Here is a 26,151-nt window from a genome sequence, read left to right as displayed (position 1 = left end):
ACCCACAAATTGTTTTTCAAAAGAGCACTAGGAACAATTAGAAGCTTAGCAAACTATGAAAAACTATTCCCTTAACACTGATCATCACAGAGAAAATGTAGAAAAAGAGCTGGAAAAAGAACAGAGGAGACTCCAAGCCAGCAAGCATTTTTAAGACACCTTATACAAAGCAATTTAATTCTGAAGTCTTATTATAACTCTCAAAGACTGGACAATTCTTGGAAGAGTCTTCTAAAGCTTGAATCCAAGCTTCACATGACCAAGGGTTAAGGCTTGAAACAAACACAAACTGGAATTATAGAAAGATCCAATGCCTAACCCTAGCAGTAAGCCCAGCACTGCACTTTCCCCAACACAATAGCTTTAATGACAGAGAACTGAGTGGAAGAACAAATTCTCAGCAAAGCTAGTATCCTCTGTACCTTCACTGTTAGCCATAATTTCTACCTTAGAGACTTGTCCTACTCATCACAAGGAGAAATTCCAGGCATCAAATTCTTTCTAAGCACAGTTCATTTTGCTTGTACGCACTTCTGTAGCTGGAAGGAAGTTACAGAAAACTCAGGGATACAGCAGGCTACCAGGTAAAGCAGCTATTCAAGCACAGAGTTAGTCTTGACTCCTTAGCCTTGCAAAGAAGGAAGGAACTGAGCATGTGCAGAGGCACTCGCAGGCACTGATGTTATTTGTAGAATTCTGTACAGTTTGCTACACTGCAGTAAGGGTACCTTAGCTATAAACTGCTTCAAGGAACCAAGGTACACTGCTTGCAAAGATTTGCAACATCTGTACATATATGCTTCCTATAATTAGTCATATGGTGGAAAGAATAATTCTTATAAAAGTTTGGATGGGTGATAAAACATTTTATTTTCTTCAGCAAGACGAAAATAGCCTTGCTTGTGACAGCAGATGACTCCAACTTCTTTAAAGCATCTTATCTAGCAATGGGAGTTAGCAAGACACAAACCCTGTACCAGGCCTTTGTCTGCAGGTTCTCATTCAGAGTGGCACACCCCACTCACTTCCCCTATGCTCAGGTGGAGGATGCATCTGCCAGGGAAGGCCAGCTCTAAAGCACAGCCCCTGCTTTTGCGTTCTCCCCAAGCACACCCCAGCTGGAGCTACAGGTTCAGAACTCCTCCAGTTTTTTGCAGAAACTACAACTTTGAAGTGCTTCACTGGCAAATGCTATGAAACATAGATCAGAAACACACTGGATGCATTTTTGTATCGCTATCTCTCCTCTTTCCTATATGGGCCATCTACTGTCTCATCCTCCCCGCTCTTTTCCCTTCACTTTCACCCTCTATATCCACACTCCTTTTCTCGCATGCTACTCCCTTTCACCTTGCTCAGTTATCTCCTCCACAAAATCTGTCCTGTCTGCAAGAAACTGGAAGAACAGAGCTGTATTTAGAGAGCATCACCTATGGCACAACAGCATGCTCTGTTAGCATGGCAGAGCAGTAGACCACAAACAAGATGCAGGCCTTCATGAGAAATACAAGAACATCAAAGGGGTTACACTCTTATGAGTGGGCCAGGTGTACACGTAACAGCTCAAGAATGTCAATGTCTTCTTCAATATATCCTGCTGATTTCATACAAGGTCTTAGCAGTTCTCACTGCTGTATGCAATGAGTAGTTTTAGTGAATACAAACACACATTCACAAATCCCGGCTGCAGAGAAATCCTTGGTCATGTATTATAAGCTGCACAGAAAGTCTCCACCTAAGATCAAGATCTCAACTTGCCTGGAGATTAGGGAGAAAACTATGTTACTCTCTTGTATTTCATTAAGATGATTTTAGCTAAGTTAGGACGTACCTTGGTACTTCAGCTTCCCTATTTACTATTTATTGCATATTCGGTAAAAATTTCATAAATTCAAAAAAATTCATATTCCGTGGAAGTATAAACAGCCAGGGACAGTGAATACACTTTATTGCAGCTTGCAAATGTTTTTTTTTCAAGAAGTGCTAACATATTTCTACAGAGCTGGCAACTCCCTCTCCTCTGCGAGAGACAGAAAAGTGGCTGGCTCAATGGGCTGACAGAAGCAGAAATACAATGTCCACCTGTGCTGGCTGATGCAACATCATTAACCCCAGTTCCTGAAACAGGGAAAATACAGCAGTAACTGCCAGGGAAGTCTGGGGAGTTTGCCTTCCGTTATCTCGTGCACACCTCCCTTACTGTATGCCATACAAACCATAAAAGCTGGCTATGACCCTGCCACTCCCCTGTGCAGCTGAGACACACACCCTCCTCTCAGTCACATCCTTCATTTACAAATGTCCCTGTTATTTTCCTTACTTCACCTGGTCCACGCTTCATTCTCAGCCTGCTCTGCCTTGGTTGTTCTTTGGTTTTGCCTCACATGCTGCCAATCTGTGGGGACACTTCCCTTACAGTAAGCAGACCACTACAGAGAACAGAACGTGGGAAGCAAAGGAAAGAGAGCAGTGGCAGCAGGAAGTGGCTGTGAAGTGGGAAAGGGAAAATCCTCCTTCTATCTGAAAGCCAGAAGAATCGACTTCTGCAGTAAAGAGCTTATCATATTAGGTTAAGCAGCAATAGGGTGATTTAAACACATTTGAGGCTATGCCTGTCTGCCCGACTGATGTGGATGAGGTAGATACATCCCAAAGCTTTCTTCTTCCAAGGTCAACAACATTTTCCAACGTTTCTGCAAAGGATGTCTGTTTGAGATTTAGGTAGATAATCCAACAATAGAGAGGAAGTTCAGTCTGTCAGAAAAGAAACAGGAAGGGAAGTGATAAGCAGAAGCAAAGAGTTCATAAGATAGAGCCCTGAGCAATGCTGCCTGTGTTACTTGATCTCCTATCTCTCTTCAAGGACAACAGGTAGAGGTTTCAAACTTCATCTCTAAGCAAGGTAATTGCTCTCCACATCCAGGCAAGAAATGGGGAAGTTTTTCCAACAAAGTAATCTACAAAGAGGGTCTAAGAGGTATTCTTATATTCGAAAGGTGCATCTTACGTACTAGCAATTAGGTGATTAAAATCTGCTGTAACAAAGCACATGCCAGAAGCCTGAATTCAATCTTAACAAGGAAACAAGAACCGAAAGGGGTTCCTTGGCCTTCTTATTCCCCTTCCTAGTTCTAGCACAATAATACGGAGATTAAGGAGCCCAGAACGTATAGGAAACAGAGCAGACATTTCTCCTAGCAGTCATTTCACTCCACAGGGAGAACTTCTTCTGTTTAATACAGCACCTGTGCAACCAGAGTGGACTTGAACAGGTCTAAGAGATGACCGAGGATGTCCAACCTTCAATATATCTGAGACCGTAAGACTGAAAATTCTACTACGCTAGTGGGGGTACAGCCTTCTGTCTCAGCTGACAGCAAGAGAGACAGAAGTAAGTTTCTGCAGAGGTGTGATCACCATCTTCAGTAACGGAGCCAAACACCCTCCGGAGATCACATGGCTCCTTCGCCCCACTTTGGCAGGGTTGTTTCTCCAGTGGTCCCTATAAGCTACCACCCACTGTAAGTTAAAATTAGGTCATTAAAAATAAATTAAATAACAGGCAAAGTTGTCTTGTATCAAGAAAAATGCATAAAGCCTAGATACAGATACTTGAAAACAGCACTGAAATCATGATTTACTAACAACTGGGTACTGTCAGCAGGGAGCAGTGAATAAAAGAGGTCACATCCACCTCAAAGTTTGGAAAGTGCCAGAACTTCTAAATTTAAGAATACCGTATCTCAAGTTCTCGCCAATAATACATATGTTCCCCCCCATTTGCTCCCACCTAACATTTGCTTTGAGAGTCAGAGAGACTTGTGAAAAAATTGACAAGATACTGCATTCCCTGTGAGGGCCCTCTGAGTTCCTAGAAGCAAGGCAGCCCACTGAATTAAAATCTTCAGAAGCAGGAAAAACCTTAATAAGCTTTTAAATTAAGAGCTTTTGAAAAAAGCATTAGCAAACGGTGGTTCCTCAAGGGGAAACAAATAATCTTTTTCCCAGGACAACAGGGTTCTGCTAGCTCATCTCCCTTGCTGTTGAGTTTGAGGGCATGCACACACAGAAGACCCTCTGCTTCTGTTGCTTAAAAAGTAACCCAGCAAGACTTTCCCCACTAGCTCCTTACTGCCAACGCAGACAAACTCAATGCTACAGACTTCTGAAGAAAAAATTATATTGGCCTGCAGATGGAGAGCTGCTGTCAACACAGAGTGCTTGACTGCCCAAGCAAAAGCTCCTCTACCGTCTATGCAGCACGTGCAGGCCATGCTGAGCTTTGACCAGCATTTATCGACTTGGCTCGTTTTACGGGGGAAAACGTATGCCACTGGGAGAAAGCTACAACTTCATTCTTACGCTGCTCCGTCAAAGCCACGTGAAACGGATGATGGTGCATCAGTACTGCAAAGGCAGCGCAAAGGCATTTCTACTATATTTCACAACCATATTCTAGCTTAATAAAATGGGCAAAAATCTGAAATATGCACCAAACTAAACAAACAATCTTTTTCCTTTTAAGGCTTCTCTACGTGAGAAATGAATCATAAAAGCTGGTCTGGAATAAATTAAGGGAGGTTAAATGTTCGTAAACATCTTATCACTTTCCACAACGCACTCTGCTCACTAAGCTCTGCTCTTCAATTCCTGTTCCCTGAACGATGGCATCGCTGCTGAAAAAGCAGAGCTCACCGAAGAGCATGGGTGCACCACGCGTCATCAGACAGCAGTCACCAACGGACCCTCTGATCTGCACTTTTTCAAACTCCTGCTAGGCACACTGAAGGGGCAATCCCACCTCAGGACAGGGCCTCCTGCACACACCAGTGTTTCCATGACTCCTTTTGAGCGCCAAAGCCTGCAGGTGTCAAGGGCGTAGGGCTACTTACGGGCCCAACCGCACCACCTCGCCCGGGGGTCACCCCACCACCGCAACAACAAACGCGTCCGATCAGACGTTTCTCAGGGACGCGGGGCCTGCCAGCCCACTGTCCTACAAACCCAGGCCGCAGCACAAAGCCGTAAAACAAGCGTCCGGGCTGATACCGAAAAGCACGGACCTCAAAAATACCTGGAAACAGGAATGCGCGGGAGCTTTCAAGCACCCACTTAAATAACACATTAAAAGCGACACCATCCTTTTCTTTTGATGTCTCACTCTCGCATCCCTTCCCGAGACAGCTGTTCATACGGCCTTCTTTATACGCGGCAGCCCGGCACGGCTCAGGGACGCTCAGGACGAACCTTAATAAACGATAAAGGCGTAACAACATACCCAACAGCGCCGTCAAACACAGCAGCGCGCTGCAGATGACAACAACGACGACCGAAACCGCGTCGCGGCACGACGCAAACCCCGGCTGCCAGGGCCTCCCCAAGATGGGGGCTCGGCGGTGCGCGCCCGGGACGGCGGGCGGGCCGCTCTCAGGGGCGGCAGGCGACGAGGCGCGGCGGCGCTGCCCCCCGCCCAACGGCCGCCCCCCGCGCGCGCTGCCACCGCTCCTGCGGCGGAGCGCCGCGCCGCCCCCACCCCCCGGAGCTGTCAGCGGCGCCTCCCGCCTCAGCCGTGCGAGACCCGCCGGCCCCGGCGAGGCCCGGCCCCCGCCCCGGAGGCGCACCGTCTCCCTCCGGCCCCCTCCTCGGAGCGCGGCGGGGCAGCTCCCCGGCTGCCCTCGGAGCCCGGCAGGCGCTCCCTCGCTTACCTCCGCAGCCCCGGCTCGCCGGGCACCGCCCCGCGGCAGCCGCCGGCCCCGCACCCCCAGCGGCTCCGGCAGCCCGACGCGCGCCGGCGCCCGCCCGCTCGTGACGGCACCGGGAGCGGCGGCCCCGCCCCGCCGCTGGGCCCGGCCGCCCGCCCGCCGCCGGCGGGCCGCGCTGCGGCGGGAGGCGGGCAGGTGGGGAAGGCGCGGCTGCCGCAAGGCTGGCATCGCCCCCCGCCGGGGCTGGAAGAAGCCCGTTTGCAGCGTGCCTCCAGCTAGCCCCGGCTCGCCTCCCCGCCTCCGAGCGAGCCGCCCGCTTTTTCGTGCTTTGTCATCTCCAACTCCAAAGGATCCCAAAATACGGGAACGGGGATTCTCTTCCATCATTATCTACAGTCAGGAATTGGGGATTTTGAGAAAGAAAACGTCGCAGGTCTGAGAAGCATCTGCATCGCAGCTATGAAGTTTGGGCCAAATAATTTCAGATACTAATCCACCTTTTCTTTTCTAATGAAAATACCAGCATCTTTCCTCCGTTCATCCTTACTCACTGTCCACACCTGAAGTTGATTGATAGCTGGTTCAGCCAGCTACATATATTGAAACCCACGTACAGCTGGAGTCTGGGCTCCATTTCCCAATCAATTTCTGTACCACACTGCTATCAATGAGGGATATAACTCGCTCAAGCAGTGTTAAGTGTAATTTGAAAGAATGTAAGAAGGGGTCACAGCCCAGCTCTGGCTCATTCTATTTTTTTTTTCCTCTCCAGTGTGCAAATGCCAAGGGGAAGACCAGTTACTCACAAGCCGCTCTGAGGGAACTCCTGGGAGGTACGCGAGGGGCTCCTTTGCACAGGAAACACGCTGAGGTGGGGAATTAGTGAGACACAGGCAGAAACACTTGTCTGGAAGCCTCCAGCCAACTGTGCATGATCTGCAGAGGGCCGCTGCCAACCACCAGCTGAGTCAGTCCCAACACCACACTAGTGTAAGAGTTTTGACTTGCCTGTTGCTGGAAGCTGCCAGCTCAAGTCCTCAGTATGATCCGAATTTGGATGGAGAAGCCAGGAGATGCAGCTTGAATTTTTCATTTTTCTTTCCACCTGTCAGTGGTGAAATTCCCTTTTTAGCTGTGTGACAGCATTGATCCAAGCACTTCCGTTTCAAAAAAATCAGACAGAACTTACAGAGGAGAGCTTATGTTCAATGCTTAGTCAAACATGATTTTTACCATTTATCTTTGGTCATAGTTCAGCACAAAAGTAATGAACCATGCCATGTTTTTAAACAAAAAGGAGACAAAATACAGGAGTTCTTCTCCATACCACTTAAAGCTATCCTCTCACAAAAATACTTAATATACTTGGCCAGAACAGGGTAGAAAGCAAGTAGACACTGTCACTAGCACCTTTCAATTTGAAACAGAATTCAACAGGGTTAAGAAGCACAAAACATTGCAGTTTATTTGTAGCTGATGACAATTTTAATCATCATCAACCAAAAGACAACCTTTTAAAAACAGCAGGCTTGGACAACTCCCCATCAAGGATCCTGGAAGAACAGTGTTTACTATTGATGTTGTTCACCTAGCATCAGTAAATCAAAACAGCACTAAAACCCAACGGACCAGAAGGGCGCTTATGTTGCACCAGCATTGAAGGAGGACATGGAGAACAACCAGGCTGGTTGTAGGCAGATCAGTCTGAGTTACCCAAGGCAAAATAAGAGAAAAGCCAGCAGGGTAGGAATGGATTGTGTAGGCAGGTTTTTCATTTACCTGATTTTTTTGTAAGATTATAGATTTGTTTGATTAAGAAAACCTAAACAACAAACCTTGAAAACTAATTGTCAGAGGGGAGTTGTGCTTGAGCAGAGGTACTTGGAGAGCTGCCCTGGGACCATTACCAGGTTTAAGAGATCCCAGCTTAACACTGTGACAAAATGTGACATGTATCTTGGAAGCACAATCAATAGCGTACAAAGACAGACGGTATTTTACCCATATGTAGATCACTGAAAAACCCCATGACAGGGTTTTATCTCCTTCTTAAAAGAAGATTACAAATTTGTGAGGGGACTAAGGAAGACGGGCAGAACACAAGATTTTAGGAAGTCAATCCATGCATTTCATAAAAAAAAAATATTAAAAGCACACTTTTTTTGTTTGTTTGTTTTAAATGCATTCCCAGCAGGAAAATACAAGATACTACTGACCTCTTTTGCAGAGCCATCCCTCTCCCTTCTCCTGTGAGCGGAAGCTAAAGTCAAATTCTAATCAGAAGACAGACATGCACTTTTAACAGAGTAATTCCTCGGTATTGAAATATACTATGGAAACAAGACATAGATTACATTTTATGCCTTTTTCAAGAGCCAATGCCTTTCTCTAGCATAAAAACTTAACCTTCACAGGAGGTCAGAGTAGATGAAGGGTGTTAAACTCTCTTAACTGTGGATATAAAGCAGGAAGAAAGGAACACTTCACTGGATGTCCAGTCTCAGCTGATAAAGGGCTTTATGTAGTCTCTATCTTTATATTGAGCAATGCAAAATTTTAGACAACTGATTATCAGTTTCTATTTACCCTTCTTTTCCTCAGTATGCTAGCGATCTGATGACCTATAACAGACTACTTCTCACGCAGATTTCCAGAAACCATCCTGCTATAGCCATTAGAGAGGTCTGGCTGATACAGAATCAAAAGCCTGAGACAAGCAATATCTAACAAATATTAGACTTCTGTGACCTACATATCAGAAAGACTTCAAAACTTCCCCCACTCAAAAAACCTTAAAAATTCCTGCATAAATTGACAGAAAAATTCTATATTCCTCATCCTTCACGCTAATGAGGGACAACACAATACAATTTTACAGCAGCACAGTTTATCATTAGAACTTACAAATTACAAGCCAATTTCTATATTCACTATTTTTTCCCTAGCTCCTTTTAAAGTAATAGTAGCAATATTGCAAAAATAGTTTTGGGTATCTTGTTCTAAGTCACAGAGATTCGCTTGTATCATTTCCTCTGTTACTAAAAATCTTTAAGAAATTATTCCCTTCCATTTCACTGCAGCCCATTAGTACCCACAGGCAAAGAAAGAATATGGCACATGAAAGCTTTCATCAGGACAAACAAACCTCAGCTTGACACAAAAAATAATTTCAATGTTTATCTACTAAAATACATTATTATTTGAAATATATCACCTGCTACTGACATCATTAAGCAGCTATTAAAATCCTAATCTTGTTGCTTCTTCTCCTCTCAATGTTTAAGGACATTACTGATCAACCTACCGTAAATCTGGAAAATAAAGCATAGTCCACTTCAAGAAGCTGCTCTCTACGTTTACAGAATTTTCTTCCTACAGAGAGTCAACCAAGTCATCGGGGAGTGTACCACTTACAGAAATAACTGGTTTGATGATTTTCTGAAGATATCTGCAGCATAACCATGCCAGAAACAAAAAATTCAGCATGCACATTTGGAAAAAGGAAAAAGCATCTTAAGGTTTCTGGTTACTATTCTGTCAACTACAGTTTATGATGGAAATTAAACTCATGCTCTTCTGCTTTAGACAATGACATACATATTTAGAATAAATACACATACTCTAAATGACCACATATCAAGTGCTAACGCAGCATGAGTACTTGTGAATTTCATCATGTCAACAAAGCTGCTACAGTTCTGTATTTCTAAGTTTTCCAGCCAAAGGCTTAAACAACAGATACTGCTTACCACCTACACTCTGTGGCTGCATTTTTAGAAAATGATTTCACTTAGTGCTCTTCTTATGAGCAGGTGTCAGTCTAGTTTGTTCAGGGCTTCCACTGAAATAATAATATTTTAAAAGTTTGCTTTGAAAAAAGCCTATCATCCAACCTGCTACTCCCCAGAAACTTGGAAGTGAAGAGAGAATACACAACCAATTTTTTATGCCGACCAGTGAATAACGAAGCTCTCTGTAATACAAATGCACACACTCTGGAAGCAGAAAAGCTTTCAAAAGATGTATTTTTTAAAGATGCTTTGTCTTTCCTTTTAAGAGGCATAACTTAAATAATAAATGCATGCATACTGGTTAAATACCAACCCCTTCCTCTCACTTTTCGATATATATACACACAGGCCTTCACTAAACAGATTCTGCTTAAACAATATGCTTATCACTTCATACTAACTTGAAAGAACAGAGTTACTGACCTAAAGAATTTTCAAACCAGAGTAGATGATTATGGCCTGTTTTTTATCATAATAAACACGTGAGTAGTTCTGCAATATGTGTTTACAGCTATGTAAATACTGTTGGCAGGATTGGACCACGGAGAGAACATGTTAGTTGATGAAACTAGATATGGTAACACCACAGACAGGTCCCAACACTGACGAGCCACAGTCTGCAACATGAACCTCGACAGCTTTCAGCACCCTTTGACTCTGCCACCACGTAAAACAAATGGGAAAAATTAGAGCAGCAGGGAAAGGTTTTTGCAAACTGTGTCCTGTACTTATTTGATACGAATTATTAGCACTGCATATATTTGTGATTCTAAAACCAGTAAGAGCCTTCTTGCGCCATTTCAACCTTTTGTCCTCAGCAGACCAATTTCACAGGTTCAAATACATTCCATGTTCAATCTTGCAAAATCTACCATAGATTGGAAATGTGTGTTTTTTATTAAAAGCCAGTGGTGTAGCACAAGGCATAAGACCTAAAAATATCAATATATTCAAATAAAAATATTTTGTGTATTAGGAAAAAAGCTGGAATCATATACACAAATTTATAGTACTTAGGGCTTCCCATTAATGAAACAAAATATTTTTCACACAAGAAACATTAACAGCTCTCAAGTAGGACAGTGCTCAAAGTCCCAAGGCAATTATATAGTCATTTTTAGACAGAATATTATGTTACACAATATTGGAATTGAACAATTATAGTCTCTCTAGCAAGTCAGTATTTAGATACATATTATATGTATTTTTATACTGTCCTAGATAGCCTAGTGAACTATTAGGAAGTTTTGACACTAAGAGACACAAGTATTCTGTTAAATTAATTATTAAATTCTTAAATGTCCAACAGCAAACACTGCCTTTAATTTTAACATTTGATCTCCACTGAATCAAGCCAATTACGAAAAATAACTTCAACTAGTTATCCATCTATGATCTGTTATCTGCCTGCTCCTTTCCAAAAGGAGCTTCTGCAGCACCATTAGGTGAGGCTCAGTGATTACGGCTGAGAAAGGAACAGATCACCTGAACCACCCAGCCTATAGTCCCCTGTGGCTGGGCAAACCGTAAGAGTCCTTAACTACCAAAACCACATACCATTCCCACTCTTCTAACTGGTATTTAACCACCTGCCAAGTGCCTTTGAATTTATATTTACTCCCTTTTTAAATTTTTTTTTTCACCCATGGAGAAGGCTGGTGAGTAATACTTTGAAATTAGAGTGCTACGTTAAGAATACTCTTATAGACATCATATCAATTTATCATTTTAGTATACCTAAAGAGATAATATGGTAACCAGGCTGTGGAAAACAAAGGATGTTTACAGCACTTCAACAAATCAACCAGCTTTCACGTGATCAACAGAACATGGAAATGTGAAATTGGTGTTGATTTATGATTGCAAAAATAAAATCCTACACATACAAGGAACAGAAACATACTTTGACTGATCACAGAGCAGTTGCTTAAGACGGACAGAATTAAATCATCAACATGCACTCATTCACTGAAGTCACCAATTTTACAAAGAGTTAAGTGTTGCGTGCATCTGTTCAGACTAAACGTAAATCAACCACATGGCTATAACCTTTAGCCAAGAAAAGAAGTTGCTATAACTCTCTGCCCTCTCACTATTTTCTAATCTTGTTTCTCATCAGCTTGTCTGAAGTTATTTGAGTTTCCACATGTAAGAGTTACACTACCATTTATTTCTTAAAGGCTTCAAAAGGCAGGAAGGAGGTAGAGACACTGAAGGAAGGAAAAAGAAATAATCTTCAGAAGCAAGTTCTTAAACAGAACCAGTAAGTATTGGCCACAGTCACAGCTTAAGCACTATTTAATGCTTGTTACCCCCAGAAATCTCACTTCCTTACCAGGGTGGGGCAAGAGAGACTAATTGATTGATGTTATTTATGTCTCGAAGAACACTGTCATACTGCAGACAGATCTGCCACGGTCATCCTTGATCAAAGAAAAGCGAAACAGTATTTTCCTCTATTCATTTTTTTGCTTTTTCACTGCCGCTGTTTTATGAAACCATACAAAATTTTACTCAAGTACAAAAAAATTCTACAGGAAGAGCAAGTTTTAAGACGTATACAGCATTAACTAGTTACAATTTAAATGAATATGAATGGCAGTTTGAACATTTTACATCCATAAATGTGAACCGAAGAATTTAGAGAGAAGAGACAAAGTGAAAACAAGAAAAATGCTCACAAAGTAAATTTGTGGAGCACGACTTCCTATAAACACAATAAAGTCCAGATCATCATCCCTAGTATTACTATTTATACACTGGCTTGGAAAATAATGCAGAAAGATCATTCAGGATCATCTCAGAGGAACTTAAATACTGTTGTAAACACTTCTAGAACACAGTAATAGCAGCCATGGTCTCCTTAACTGTTGGGCTGAGGAATACCTTCCTCACCCATCCAAAGATACATAATTAGCTACTTCCTGGCATACAGCTTTCAAGTCATTGACTAGAATAATGCTTTAGTTCTCTTGAACTTGTGTCAATACAAGAAGACAGATTACTGAAAAATAAATCAGTCATCCTTTAATTTAACCAAATTTTAATCTAGCTGTCCAACAAGACTAAACTGTGCTAATAAACGTGTATATCAATCATCACATTATACGGAATTCGTAGCAAGAGGAAAGAGATGCCATCCTTGTGTATGTGGCACTGCTAAAACATCGCCACTCCTACCTATTAGTGCAGGTTTATTGAGTAACAAACCCCCTGGGGAGGAAGCAGCTTGCACAACCTTGGTCAACTTGTCACCTCTGACAGCTCTATCCTGAGGTACCCCCTGGGATAGCAGTTGAGTGAACTCCCAGTTCCGTATCTTGTATTATGTGTAATAGTAAAGCATGATCAGAACTAGTAAAACCACAAAAGACAGCTTCACTTCAAAACAGAATGGTTACTTCTACAGCTTATTCTGGATTTTACATATTTTATTGCAAGTGCATGACAAGTAACCATTTTGGCCAGAACTTGCAGTTTTATGCTTGCCTTCTTTTTAACATTTAAATGCATATCCAGGTCAATCTTGCAGAATTCTCAGGAGTAGATATTTTCCATGAAAATACTGCATGAAAGGATGCAGCAGATACAATCTTCTTACTTTAGTCCCTATTTTGCTTAAAGTGCTGATGAACCCTGATTTCCCATGGCTGGGTCTCTTCATGAGGACTTCAGTACCCCTTCCTTCCTCTGAATCTTGCCCTGGTATCCAACTGAAAATTGAAGTCAATATATTAAAAACATACATTTTGCAAAAGAAATACTTCAGAGTGCTTGTGCTATCTTGGTACTTTGTAACATCAGAAGAAAGCACAGAATAAAGCAGAAGTCACTGTAAAGAAAATCAGTGATGTAGCCAAAACATCATAGGGTTCTTCCAATGAAACAGACATTGTATTATCTTCACTCTCACACAAAATTAAAATTATGTGATAAGCATCCTGTGCTTTCTGAAATAAACAGCATAACAACACAAATGACAGAACAGAATAGTGGGATGGCAAGGAACACATGAAAACAAGGTAGCGTAAATCTGCTTAGATCTGTTTTTCCAAAGTTAACTGACAAGCTGAAGGAGGAAAATTCAGATGGAGTTGAAGTGGGAGTCAGTGCAAATGTTATTGAGGACAGGGATAACTTAAATACAACACGTGTCTGGAAAAAAGTATCAGTAAAAACTGAAATAATATTCAACGTGTAAAATCTGCAAGTTTCTTCTTGGCAGTTACAAAGAAACGTTTAATGGAAGTCAAAAAATGGCAGCAAAGCTAAAAAAAACAGCTGCGATGCAGCACTTACTGAAGCTAAATTGCAAGTTCTTTCCCAGTGCAGCAGAAAAACATACTTTGATCTCAGGAGAGTTCTTCTGAATTTAGATAGTCAATCTTGAAGATGGCAGTTACAGATGGCAATTCAGCCATATTCAAATATTAGATTGAGGATGCATCGTTTACCCCTATTAACTAACCCTCTTTCAGAGTTCAGAACTGCAGCAAAATTTGTAAAGAGCTAAACTGCAAGATGGTGCAGCTTGTTCAATAACCAAGCAGTTTCCACTTTAAACCTTGTTCCTACCTTAATTTAATCTAAAGTGTACTCAAGTTTACTCCTCTGATAAGCGAATATATTTCCTTACAAAGAAAACAGCATCTAGGCAAAACCCCTAATGATTATAGCACATTGTAAACAATATCTGCATTTAGTGTCTAACTTGCTTTTAGATACTCTTTAAGCCTCACTATTATACCACGTAACAAATCTGGCACAGCACGATTATTGAAATTTACAGAGTTAACAGGACAAGACAAATGTCATTCTTCAGCCTTAGAATTTGGAGCAGTTAAACAGAATCATATAAGAGCCAGGCCTCTTCCTGCATGACTACAGACACTTAGCTAGAAACTTAGTTTCATCAGGCTCCCTTAATGATCTACAGAGAGAAATACAGGCCCATCATCTGGAGATACATACATTGCTGCTGCAGCGTCAAATAAGTAAGTATTTCAAGCATTAAATACACAGCGTTTTTTCCTGTGCATAGAAATAATAATTTGTCACTTCATTAATTCAGTTCATATAGGTGAGGTACAAAAAGCTGCAAAGGTACAAAAAGCAAAAATACAGAATGGAAAAAAAAAATAGGTACATTTTCAGTACAGTATATTCTTCATTACGTATCACATTGGCTACAAATAAAAATGAGCCCTGCACTACTCATGCTTATAAAGTTTTGATACCATCTTTGCCACATCTTAACTATTTTTTAAATGTCATGGAAACACAAGCAAGATGCATCTGGACAAGGAACTCCTATCAAAATAGGGGAAACTTCATCGAATTACGTTTTTAAAACTGGCTTCTCACTATCATACTTAATAGCTCACTATAAACTGTTCATCACAAACTCAAGTCCTCCAAGAAAACTAATGATAGCATAACTTGAATGCGAGAGCCTGCTTCAACAGTGAAAGTCTCTTTCAATAGGACATCCTTTTCACTTAAATGTTCTCTATACACATCTATTCCAATGACCTCAAAAATCTTTGAGCTTATCAATATCTTATCTTACAATTACCTGATCTACTAATATTGTTTAAGCCAAAGCTTTACTAAAAACAATAGTAAAAATACCTACCTCATTTGCCTGTCACATTCTAAGCCTAATTCAATTTAAACATGCATTTTCCCATCTTTTTCATACTCTACAACTTTGTTTTTCTTCATGAGAACAGTGTACAACATGCGTATTTTAAATGGAATTCAAAGGCAAGACCTGTTCTGCTTAATAATCCCAGTTTTACTGAATTAAAGTGGTTTTCCTCAGAAAAGAGGGAAAAGGACAGAAGGCATCCAGGCTGCTAGCAGAAAACATACCACAAACACTTACCATTGATCTTTTGCATGCAAAAAATGTCATTTGCAAACTCCTACAGTGTCCTTCCCTCAAACATTGTTTAGGGCTTTTGTTTTCCTGTTAGATTAAAAATAAAGGATTAAAAAAAAATGTAATGGATTTCTGCAGCTTGTCAAAGAGACATCAAAATACTTCAGACAAGGTTTACTCAGGATCTTGCTACGGAACGGTTACTTGCACTTTTTTCTGAAGTTGTCATTTCTTAACCTGCTTTAAACACGAATTAACAGGCTTGAAAGGGACCAAATAACAGCTTCTCTCTCCCGAGGACTGGATCGCGCCAGCGGGAAGCCGCCTCTGCCACCCAGAGGCGCACCCCGAGACGTCGGGACTGCGCGCCCCCCGGCCCCAGCACCAGTTTTGCCCCGCCAGAAGCCGCCCCTATGTCAGGAAGGGCCGCGGGTGCGGCGGGGTCTGCCTCAGACAGCGGCTTCCCGTGCGCCTGGCCCACCGGGGCCGGGGAGCGGGCCTCGGGGCGCGCTTCCCCCAGGGTTTAACCCGGAGGAGGCGAGTGCAGCAGCCGCGACGCTGGGCCGGGGACTACGGGGCTCTCTCCTGGGACGGCGGCAGCGCTCACCTGCAGGACGCAGGGGCTCTCCAGCAGGCACTGCCGCAGGTCCTCCCTCACCCCCCCGCAGGCCCGCCCGTCCTCCTCCTTATCCTCGTAGTACTTGGGCATGGCGGCAAGGCCGGCTTTACGCCTCACTGCGGCCCCCCCGGACACCGCCGACGACGGCGGCCGCCATCTTGCCGCTCCCAGCCCTGCCGCCGCTTCCGGCAGGGGGAGGAAAGGGCGGGGCGGCTCCGGGAAGGAAAGCGGAGCGCGTGCGCCGCGGACGTTGCCGGAAGGCTGCGGGCGGGTGGCGGCGCCAGCGCCGGGTGAGGCGGGGGTCGTGCCGCGGGCCGGGGCAGCAGGTGAGGCCCCGCCCCCTCACCGTGCGCGGGGGCGCGAGCCCAGCCGTTCGTTAGGGGGAGGGAGGGGGTTCAGCGCTTCTCGCCCCGCCGTGAGGTGCGGGTCCCGCTGAGAGGGCGGCGGCTGTTCGGGGTGGGAGCGGCTCTGGGGGTCACTTCGGGCGGTGCCGGGCTGCCGTGGGCTGTACTGCGAGCGGAGCGGGGAGGCCGGTAGGCCCTCCCCTGACCCTGGCTGCGCGCTCCGGCCTTTCGCCTCCCGCGAAGCCCGTGGGCCGTTAACGCCGTGAATCGCTTTTGCGTTTGCGAGAGGGCGCAGTGCCGGGAGAGAGCCCCTTGCCGGGCGCCGCCACGCAGCCGCGCGGGGCTGAGGAGGCGGTGGCCGCAGGCGTGGGGCTGCCCGAGGGGCAGTACTGGAAGCGCTGTTCCCTGCTCCTCGTTGACCCTTTGCCGCCTCCCCGGCATTCAGCAAAGTGACTGCCGGGCCTCGGCAGGCTCGCCTGGAAATGTCATAGTTTATACTCGTGCGTAGTTTCTGTAACTTCAGTATTACAGATGTGACCTGCATAGGATGATTTTATTTTCAGTCCCCGTTATATGCAAAACCAAATGCATCTTTTGAAATTCCTTCTTCAGCAAAATGCTGCCGACCACTTCAGTTAATTCTCGCAGTCAGGGCAACGGTGCGCTGAGCCCCCGAGATGCTGCGAGGCATACAGCTGGAGCAAAACGCTACAAGTACCTGCGGAGGCTCTTCCACTTCCGACAGATGGACTTTGAGTTTGCTCTTTGGCAGATGCTTTACCTGTTTACTTCACCACAGAGGGTTTATAGGAACTTTCACTACAGAAAACAGACAAAGGACCAATGGGCAAGAGATGATCCTGCTTTCTTAGTACTTCTCAGTATCTGGCTCTGCGGTGAGTGCAGGAGAATAGACAGCATAAAAGAGAGGGAGGGAAAGCTTTGAGATGAACATTCGTGGCCTTCTAAACACACACACACAAAAAAGGAGCAATCCATATGAATTATCTTTTAATCGAAGTAGAATAGAAGAAAATGGCCTAACATTTTGAAAGTTAAGGTGGAAATTAGAAAACAGAGGAAGCATAACTAATACTATGTAGTCATGAATTAATCTCTCTATTGCAACTTGTTTTCTATTGCATTTCAGACTATGTAGTTCCCTATAACTTTACAGACGGTAATGAAACCCCATGCCATACAGCAATGCTTTAGTTAAAAAATGCTGAACGTTTGGTTTATCTGAATGTCACAGATAAAATACTGGTTTTGCAATAAAGGCCCTAGTGAGATTCTGTATATTGCAGAATTAAGCTATAAACAAAGTGTTTTATGTAACTTTTAGACTGAATTGTAAAATGCATTAAGTATTAGCCTAGTCATCTTCTGTTATATAGCACATTGCTGTTAGTAATAGCAAAACAATTAACTCTGAAATAAAAGTGTGTATCACCACATGCACGGTTTGGGTTAACCAAGGAGCTTTTACAAAACAGAATATTCTGTTGTAGCATTGTGTGATAGCTGGGGGGAAGCAATACAATTTGCTGTTGTATCATTAAGCCTAAGTACAGATGAGTGTTCTCCAATCTGTGAAAGGGATTATATTATGAATAAATTGCATTATACCTAGTACTTGGTGGAAAGAATGAGCTGTTGGACTGAAAACCTCAGGGAGAAAAATAATAAGTAAACGGAATATTTTGTAACATACTCAGAAAAAGTATCAATTTAAGATCTCATGCTTTCTTTTCCACAGCTAACTTTAATAGTCTTTTTCTCCTTTCAGTGTCTACTGTAGGATTTGGATTTGTGCTGGACATGGGTTTTTTTGAAACAATAAAGCTGCTACTTTGGGTTGTATTCATAGACTGCGTAGGCGTTGGCCTCCTGATTGCAACTCTAATGTGGTAAGTAGTGATGTCTGAAACTGAGCTCGGTATTGCTGTTGGGACACAGATAGTCCCCTCCTGTTTGCAAGACACTTGGTTCTCTCTTTGGGGCAAAATTATAAAGTATGTGTTGAGTATAGGTTTTGTGCTGTTGTGGTAATTGTTTCAAAATGTTGCTTTTAAAAAAGAACACATCTTTTTCTTTACTATTTCATGCAAAAGATGAATGTTCAGAAAGTCTGTATTATGATGAACATTTCAGCTTGTTTTCTTTCTTCTTGAGCTGGTTAATCTTCAGCAATAATTCCAAATAAAAAAATGTGGTAATAAAAAAAAAAATTCTTCATTCCTTATTTTGGTTGAACAGCTTAAGTAATGTAAGCCCGAGGATGATTATTTTTAAGTAAGGCAATATGCAATTGGCCCATGTTTCTTGCTGATGATTTTAGCTATTTCCACTAAAAGCAATGTCTGTTCTATTTCATGCATGTTGGCTGTGTTACTTTGGTGGTAGTCGCTGCCAGTCTTATCCTGTAATGGCCAGAGACTTACAGAGGGGGAGGGGTAATAGCAAGTCAGTTTATAACCCAGGCCTCAGCACATTACAGATGTGTCCTGCATCAGCAAGGGAACCATCAGCCAACAGGAAGTCACTGTTTCTGCGCTGTAGCAAGCTGAGGGCACCAAAGGGAAGAATTTTTCTTTTACAAGGAACTGAAGAAAGCAAGGGCACTTAAGAGTTTTTAGTAATGGAGCTGACATCTTAAATTGATGCCGATTGGAAAAGGGATAGATTTCTTTCAAACAGTGACCTCCGGAACTCCCGCTTGTAATTGCAAAATTCAAGATGAGGTACATACAAGAACTGTAGCTGATTGATCCACCTGACCTATGCTCCTGTCTGGGACAGCCCATAAAATGCTTGGGGAAGATCATATAGTAATGCTTCCCCCCATCCTCCAGCGATTTGTGACTTGGGATGCAGTCTCCTGAACCAGAAAGACTTCAGCATCTGCTGGTTTTCCTCTGTCCTTCAGTCAGCTTCCTGCAGGCCTAAATACCATTCACCTGGCTCCAGTTTGGTTCAAGTCCCTTCTTCCAGTGTCTGCTCACCTTTTTCTCAAAAGCTTCCCCCATTCCTAATGAGTCTAAACTCCTTCTCGCCTGGCTTCACCTTGCACGCAGGCTCTGCCTCTTTCTGACCCTGCCCGTGGCACAAAGAGCGTATCAAGAGGAAGCTGCCATGAAAGCTTTGGTCTCTTAACTTCCAATTTCTGAGCCTGTGTTGACTTCTTGGTCTTCTAAATGGGATAAATTTTCTGATGTCAGAACTTCAGCTGAAGAAAACAAAATCTTAAGGCTTGTTCCATAGTCCGTAACACCAGGCAGTGCGCGTTCTGTTAGTGCTTCTTTTCAGTAAGAATGGGCACATCTCTAAGTGCTAGCCTGCCCTCTTCCTGTCCTTCAAGAGTGCCATTTCTGTAGAGATAAAATAGACCCATCTCTGTGTGAGGTGTACTGATTGTGTACGAGAACTTTCTGAAGTCATCTCTGTGTGTGTAGAAGGGTAGCACACTGCCTAAAGAACCTGTAATTGCACTGATAAAATTGTAGCACCAACCTATTTAAAAAATAAGTTCTGGTGCTGTATTACCAGCAGTGTTTTTCAGCTGCCTGGTGAACGCAAGGAATCTAATTCCAGTTTTAACAAAAATGTTCTAATGATAGCCTGGTCTGCGTAATTCTTGCATGTTTTTCTCCCAGATACTTTGTTGGGGTACAGAGTTGGGATCACATGTGGCTGACTATCTCAAACCAATGTTTTGTCAGTCAGCTTTATAGATTCACATTAACAACATTCTCAAATATCTTTTCATGTAGGTTCATTTCTAATAAGTACTTGGTGAAGCAGCAGAACAGAGACTATGATGTGGAGTGGGGATACGCCTTTGATGTTCATCTGAATGCTTTCTATCCACTTCTAGTGATTTTGCATTTTATCCAGCTGTTTTTCATCAACTGTAAGTAGAATATTTTGTGCTCTGCTTCAAAATCATGCTCTATCAAAACAGCTGAGAGAAGTTGTCTCTTTCAGATGTCATCATATCTGATTCTGTCATTGGGTATTTTGTTGGGAATACATTATGGCTGATTGCAATCGGCTATTACATCTATGTGACATTCCTAGGATACAGTGGTGAGTAACAGCACCTTCTTTTCTATTTGTTTGACTAAAAACAAGAGCATGGTTTGAGCCTATTAATTTATTAAGCAGAGGCTAACCTGGGTGTTGAAGTAATTCTTTATTTGTGGTAAAAGAAGTTTGATAGAAATTTACCAATCCATGTTTCCAGATGGGTGGACATCTTAACCAAAGAACTTATATTCTTCCCCATAGCCACTTCCCTTCTTGTATTAGACCTGTAGCATCACAACTTCTTTTTCTTGTTCCTCTGTAAATCCACTTCAAAATGGTTGCATCGGCTACAAGTTCTGTAGCGAGTTAAGACTGCCATTTCAGGTGAAACAGTTTCCCAGCGCATTACCTATACCAATTAACTCAGGTACTTGTTAATCTGTGATAGTGGTAGTACTAGGAGGGCAGAGATGACAAACCTGACTGCTAAGGCAGGTGGTAGAGCAGCACTATTTCGTCTTGTTCTCTTTGAGCAAGTGAAGCACCTTTTTTGAAAGAGCACTACTTTATATTTGCTTCTTGTTGCTTCCCTTTCAGCATTGCCCTTTTTGAAGAACACGGCTATTCTTCTGTATCCGTTTGCACTTCTCATCATGCTCTATTTGATCTCATTAGCATGTGGATGGAACTTCACCAAGATGCTTTGTTCCTTTTATAAATACAGAGTGAAATAAAACCAGGATTTCATGTATCTAATGTTTATTTTGTTTATCTTAGCTGTCTTGACAGTAAAAAGTTAAGAACATTTTGTAAATGGTTGTAAATTTCTCTTTATTGTAGATAATTGTAAAAAAAGTCTGAAGTGTCCTTTTTTATTAAAATATTTACAACAGTAAACATGTTAACAATTTTGTTCAAATACTTTTGCAGTACATTCCTAAAAACAAGTTACATGTACATCTCTGTAGCTTAAATTTAACTGCAACAGGTCTATTTAGCTAACTCTTACTGCAGATATTTTGCGTGTACTGGCATAAGCTCTACATTATGAGGGTTTTATTTAAGAATAATATTGGAATACCTTGCCTTGGGATTGTGTGAAAGTAGGGATCTTAATGTGTTGCAATGGTAGAGCAACAACTGTCTCTAGATACAGAACTGTCCCCTCCTTTCATGAAAGAACTTGAGAACAGATTTATTTTAATGACTACTTCAAATACACATGGACAACTCTGGCACACAGAAAAAACAGTGATGAAAGGCACAATTAACATGACCCATATCATATCAGGTTTCCAAATATAGCAGCAAGTTTTTAAACCCAATCTCTAGAAGTCCAGTGGGTATTATTACATCCACCATTACAAGGGGCAGGTCAATGAACACAGAAGGGAAGTACAAGTTTAGCTGGGCTACAAGGATGGGCTCGTGGCAGCACCTGCAGCTGTAAAGTCCACAAGGCAGGAATAGAAACTGACCATCACAAACAATGTCTTCTGGAAAATGAAGATGACAACTTTCCAAAGCAGAGTGTTCCGTATGAAACATGAGCATTAGGATTCAGTTTCCAAAACAATACAAGAGTAAACTGGTTACAGTTTCAATACTAGAATTTGATCTCTAAGGAAAAACTATATTTATCTTAAAATACCAAATATGCTGGCAGTGCATCTTACAGTACTGTGTGTTTCAGCCACTGTTAAGGCTTGAAGAGAATTGCATTCCCCTCTCAGCAGACACTGAGCAACATTCCCCTTTTAACAAGGAATGCACTGAACCGCTGATCCACCAAAGGCAAAGGATTCCAGTCAGGACCTGCTCCCACCCTGGCTAACAGCATGAACTCCCGTCCTGCAGGCAGCTGCAGCCTAACTATACACCTTCTCCCTAACAGGAATCCTAGCACCAGTGATCACCCACTTCAGTTCAACAGTAAAAACACTTCATATTTAGCGCCCTATGGTGCAATACCAGTGAAATCAACAAAGGACTCGGGGCCTTCGTACCTTCCCTTTAGAGACAGCAAAGGTCATCCCCTTGAAAGAAGGCTTCATCGTTCTCAAAATTAAGCTACTTGAAGTTCTAGCAGCTCACTGTTTACAGCAGAAATCGGCAAAATCCTTAAGAGACCACTAAGGTCAGAAAAGTGACACTCTCAAAGACCAATTTATCAGATCTGTATGGGGTGAGTTTTTTATGTAAGCTATCAATGCTAGCCTGAAAACAGCAGTTGTTTAATAGCCTTTCAGCATTTTGCTGGTGATTGTAAAGATGATTTAAAAACATAAGGGTTTTCTTCCCTTTCTAGTACAGTTACTTGCTTTAGCTTTTTCAGAATACATCCTTCCTAGTAAGAACAAATATAGAACCTAGGGTTAATTTATTTCAGGGGAGCAAGGTTTAAAGAGGTTTAATTCTCCCCCCTCCCCCCCCAAGACTACAATAATATTTTCCAAGTTGGAAGCAAACTACAAATTACTACAATACTTCATCTGGAGCAAGTATTTCCAACAAAAAACAGACACTACTGAAATGATAATATACTTGGAAAAAAACAAAGGAAAAATGTTACACACTCATTCAATTTTGCCAAAGACTAACCGCACTCCAGCCCATTCAAGGAATCGTGTAGCACATACACAAAGTATAAATTGCTTTGCTCTAGCTGACTCAAGGTATTTAAAAACTGCTTTCGATAGAGCTAGACAAGCAGCAATGACAGAAGAGTCCAGTCTTTTATTGGTCCATGAATTGTATGTTTATCTGTTTGAATATTTCTAAGCCATCTTTCAGTTAAGAAAAAACAAATGTATCTAGAGAAATATTTTCTATCAATGCAATTAAATGGTTGAGGTGCCTGCAATAGCGCAAAGCCTTATACAGTGCTTTAGAAACACTCTTTAATTAAACAAAAAATAAAAAAGTGGTAATTTGGGATCACATCCTGTTCAGATTATTTACAAAGTTTTCAGTAGGACTACCCACTGAATGACCAAAGCACGATTATACTGACAGTCTTGTATTTCCTTGGTCCAGAGCAAGGCTGATCAGCTCAGAAAAGCCAGTGCTCATATCAGCTGGTCTGTCTGGCATCCAGTATAAGCTGTTCAGAATACTTTGCCCAGATAATGAAGGTTTCTGGTAATGCCTTTGGTTTCACAGCAGTTGTCTTTTCTGAAGCTTTAACAGCATCTGAAGGAGCTAACAGGATCATAGGGTAATGCAGTTTATTTTGAAACACTTTCCATCATTTGATTACTATAAGATTCAGTGGCCTAGAGGGGATTTTTAAGGCCACAACAAAAATAACTTGAAATTAAATACATGTAGGAAAAAACTCCCAAAAATCAGGTAATAGGTTTAAGATGCTGAGGAACTCTTGTGGTAATACTGTAACTTAACGACTGAGACACATAAGAGGCACCAGCCCCTCCAGAGTATACCCAGCCATAAACAGTTCATGACTATTGAGTCAAACAGCTGAAGCAGTCTTATTTCATCATCATTCCAGGAAGGAGGCTTGCACCACTTTAGCTTGACTTGGGGACTGGAATGTGAAAGGTAGAAAGCCCAAAGTAGCTGTCTGCAGAGATAATTAGATAGAAAATATTCTTCCCGCTTTTTCTGTTTCTCAGCAAAATTTCCAAGCCAATTTGCAGAACTATCTGATTACACCAGGTCTGAATTCACCCAAATCTATAAAATGTAATTTGTATTAATGTGGCACATTTATTTAGAGACCACATAAGCTCAGGAATGCTTAAAGCAGCCCAGAGTATTTCCAACTCCTGCTAGTACAATGTAATAAAAATGCAACAATCTTTAGAAAAAAGTCCACGTATTTTACCAAGCACTAGTTAATTTGTTGTCTTTGATAAACTTCCTGTCAACATTTTTGAAAACTAAATAAACTGGTAACACCAGAGTCCTGCAATCAATGTGGTAAGGGTTCTATATTTAAATGTACTAGCAATGATTCATCTTAACTACTGTGAAACATCAGGAACAGGAACCCTTTGAGAACAAGCACACAGCTTTCTTCGTAAGTGGTATCAGTAAACTTTTGAACTCGTGGAAGAAGATGAAAGTGACTGTCAGCAAAACTACTTACATTAAGAAACTGCAATATCTAGCATATTTCTGCAACCTAAATTCTAATAAATAGTTATAGTTTAAATTACTTGCATCATTCATTCACAGGCACAGCTGAGAAGAAAACCTAAATACTTTCTTAGACCTTTGCTAGCTAATGTGTGATAAAAAGCCATTGCATGGCAATAATATGATGGTGTGGCGTTATACATATAACGAACTGGGCTGTAGCACCACAATAGGCTAGATTCACACAGGGTTCTGACCCTATTCACCCACGTTCCTAAATCCAAGAATAAACTCCATTTATGAGGCCAGTGCTTAGCTTATGCCCACAGTCTCCATGGGCAAGATGAGCTTTCCAAGTAACATTCTATTTACGCCACTGGATGCGATCAGAAAAAAGTAAACAAGGCCCGCCTGGTAGCCTTCTACTTTTCTTCAACTTAACATCAATCAGTCTAAACAGGTCTTATCTCTGTGTACAAATCTTGTCTTCCCTGTGTCCTCAGACAACACAACTAAACCAAAATGACTACGGTCTATAGAAGTAATTAAGCTCTTAAACTTGAATATTGCTGAACTGTCAAAGTTACAACACAATTTTCCAACAAGGCAGAAGAAAAGACAGGTTGACTCTATATCCCAGTGGTGATGGCTTTCAGCTTGCAGTGCTGGAGAGTCCGGTTTAGGCTCCTGCTCCTTATAAACACATCATGAAAAAGAGGCCAAATCTATCAGTCGAACTTTCATGGTGGAGGAGATAGGAAGTCGGGATCCTCTCTCTAGATCAGGGATCCCGCAACAGGTTTGGCGCATCTGTGCCCTGACCACAAAGATGTTGAGGATAACAGAGGTTTTCTTCCACAGGGAAAACTGGGCCAGCTTTTGAGATGTCAATTCCAGGAGGCTGGTTCACAGCACAGCTGAGAATCCCCAGCCAGGGTAGATGCCTCCCCTCCAGTATCAATCAGGCATTTCGTTCCTATTTAAGAGGCATTTCTGCCTCTCTCCCTCCTGACCATTTCTGACTGGGTAACTTAAATCTTCCCATGCCTGTATCCTTACACATAAGCACCTAAGTAGAAGGACTCTTAAGAGCAGCGGCAGCATTAGTTCTGCAACAATTCTGCTCTGGATTTAATCCAAACCACTTTCTGTTCCTGACTGGGCTTCTGATGCACTTAAGATCACTGTTGTTTCCCTTGAAACAAAAAGGCAGGGTACTAACTTGAGGCCAAATTCAGTTCCTATTAGAAGTTAGTGCGAGTTACTACGCTGATCAATAAAGGAGTCAAACTGAAACCTTGCTCTTGAAAAATGGAAGAAAATAAAAATAAACCATAACTACTCACTGTAATGTATCTAAAATAAACACTGCAATAACAGAACTTTTTAAAAGGAGACCTCTGCAGATCAAATGTATCTAACTGCTATTAATTCTTTTGATAAAAGGTAACCTCTGTCACTCCAAAGCAAAGCTGGAGAATGATTTTTTCAGTACAGAAAATGAATTTGTCCAGGCTAGGAAATGTCTACAAAGATTTTTAGAAAGAACTGTTTGGAATTGAAAAAATTCTTCTAAAATGCAATGGATTCAATCTAAAATCACTGCAGATTTAGTACATAATATGAAACAAGACATTTCAGCATGCTTTTTATGTGGCTACAAACTGTACATGGTGGAATT

At 42.1% G+C, this 26,151-nt stretch overlaps 2 protein-coding genes across 2 annotated transcripts; one reads left to right on the top strand and one right to left on the bottom strand.

Moving 5' to 3' along the window:
- Positions 1 to 11,785: 11,785 nt before the first annotated feature.
- Positions 11,786 to 16,154, bottom strand: LOC104262212 (cytochrome c oxidase assembly factor 5). Its single transcript, XM_059821813.1, has 3 exons — positions 15,985 to 16,154; positions 15,381 to 15,464; positions 11,786 to 13,206 (listed from the first exon to the last, which is right to left on the bottom strand). Exons 1-3 carry the CDS (start codon positions 16,084 to 16,086, stop codon positions 13,165 to 13,167), a joined length of 228 nt encoding a protein of 75 aa, XP_059677796.1. The 5' UTR covers positions 16,087 to 16,154; the 3' UTR covers positions 11,786 to 13,164.
- Positions 16,155 to 16,956: 802 nt separating this feature from the next.
- Positions 16,957 to 21,185, top strand: UNC50 (unc-50 inner nuclear membrane RNA binding protein). The gene is made up of 5 exons (XM_009818318.2): positions 16,957 to 17,236; positions 18,130 to 18,250; positions 20,114 to 20,253; positions 20,328 to 20,429; positions 20,967 to 21,185. The coding sequence occupies exons 1-5, from the start codon at positions 16,957 to 16,959 to the stop codon at positions 21,101 to 21,103; spliced, it is 780 nt and encodes a 259-aa protein (XP_009816620.1). The 3' UTR covers positions 21,104 to 21,185.
- The last annotated feature ends 4,966 nt before the right edge of the window (positions 21,186 to 26,151 follow it).

Source organism: Gavia stellata, chromosome 1 (assembly GCF_030936135.1).
Source record: "Gavia stellata isolate bGavSte3 chromosome 1, bGavSte3.hap2, whole genome shotgun sequence".
In the NCBI taxonomy this organism is placed as follows: domain Eukaryota; kingdom Metazoa; phylum Chordata; class Aves; order Gaviiformes; family Gaviidae; genus Gavia; species Gavia stellata.
The sequence above is the reverse complement of the archived record's forward strand: the minus strand, read 5'-3'. Positions and strand labels throughout refer to the sequence as shown.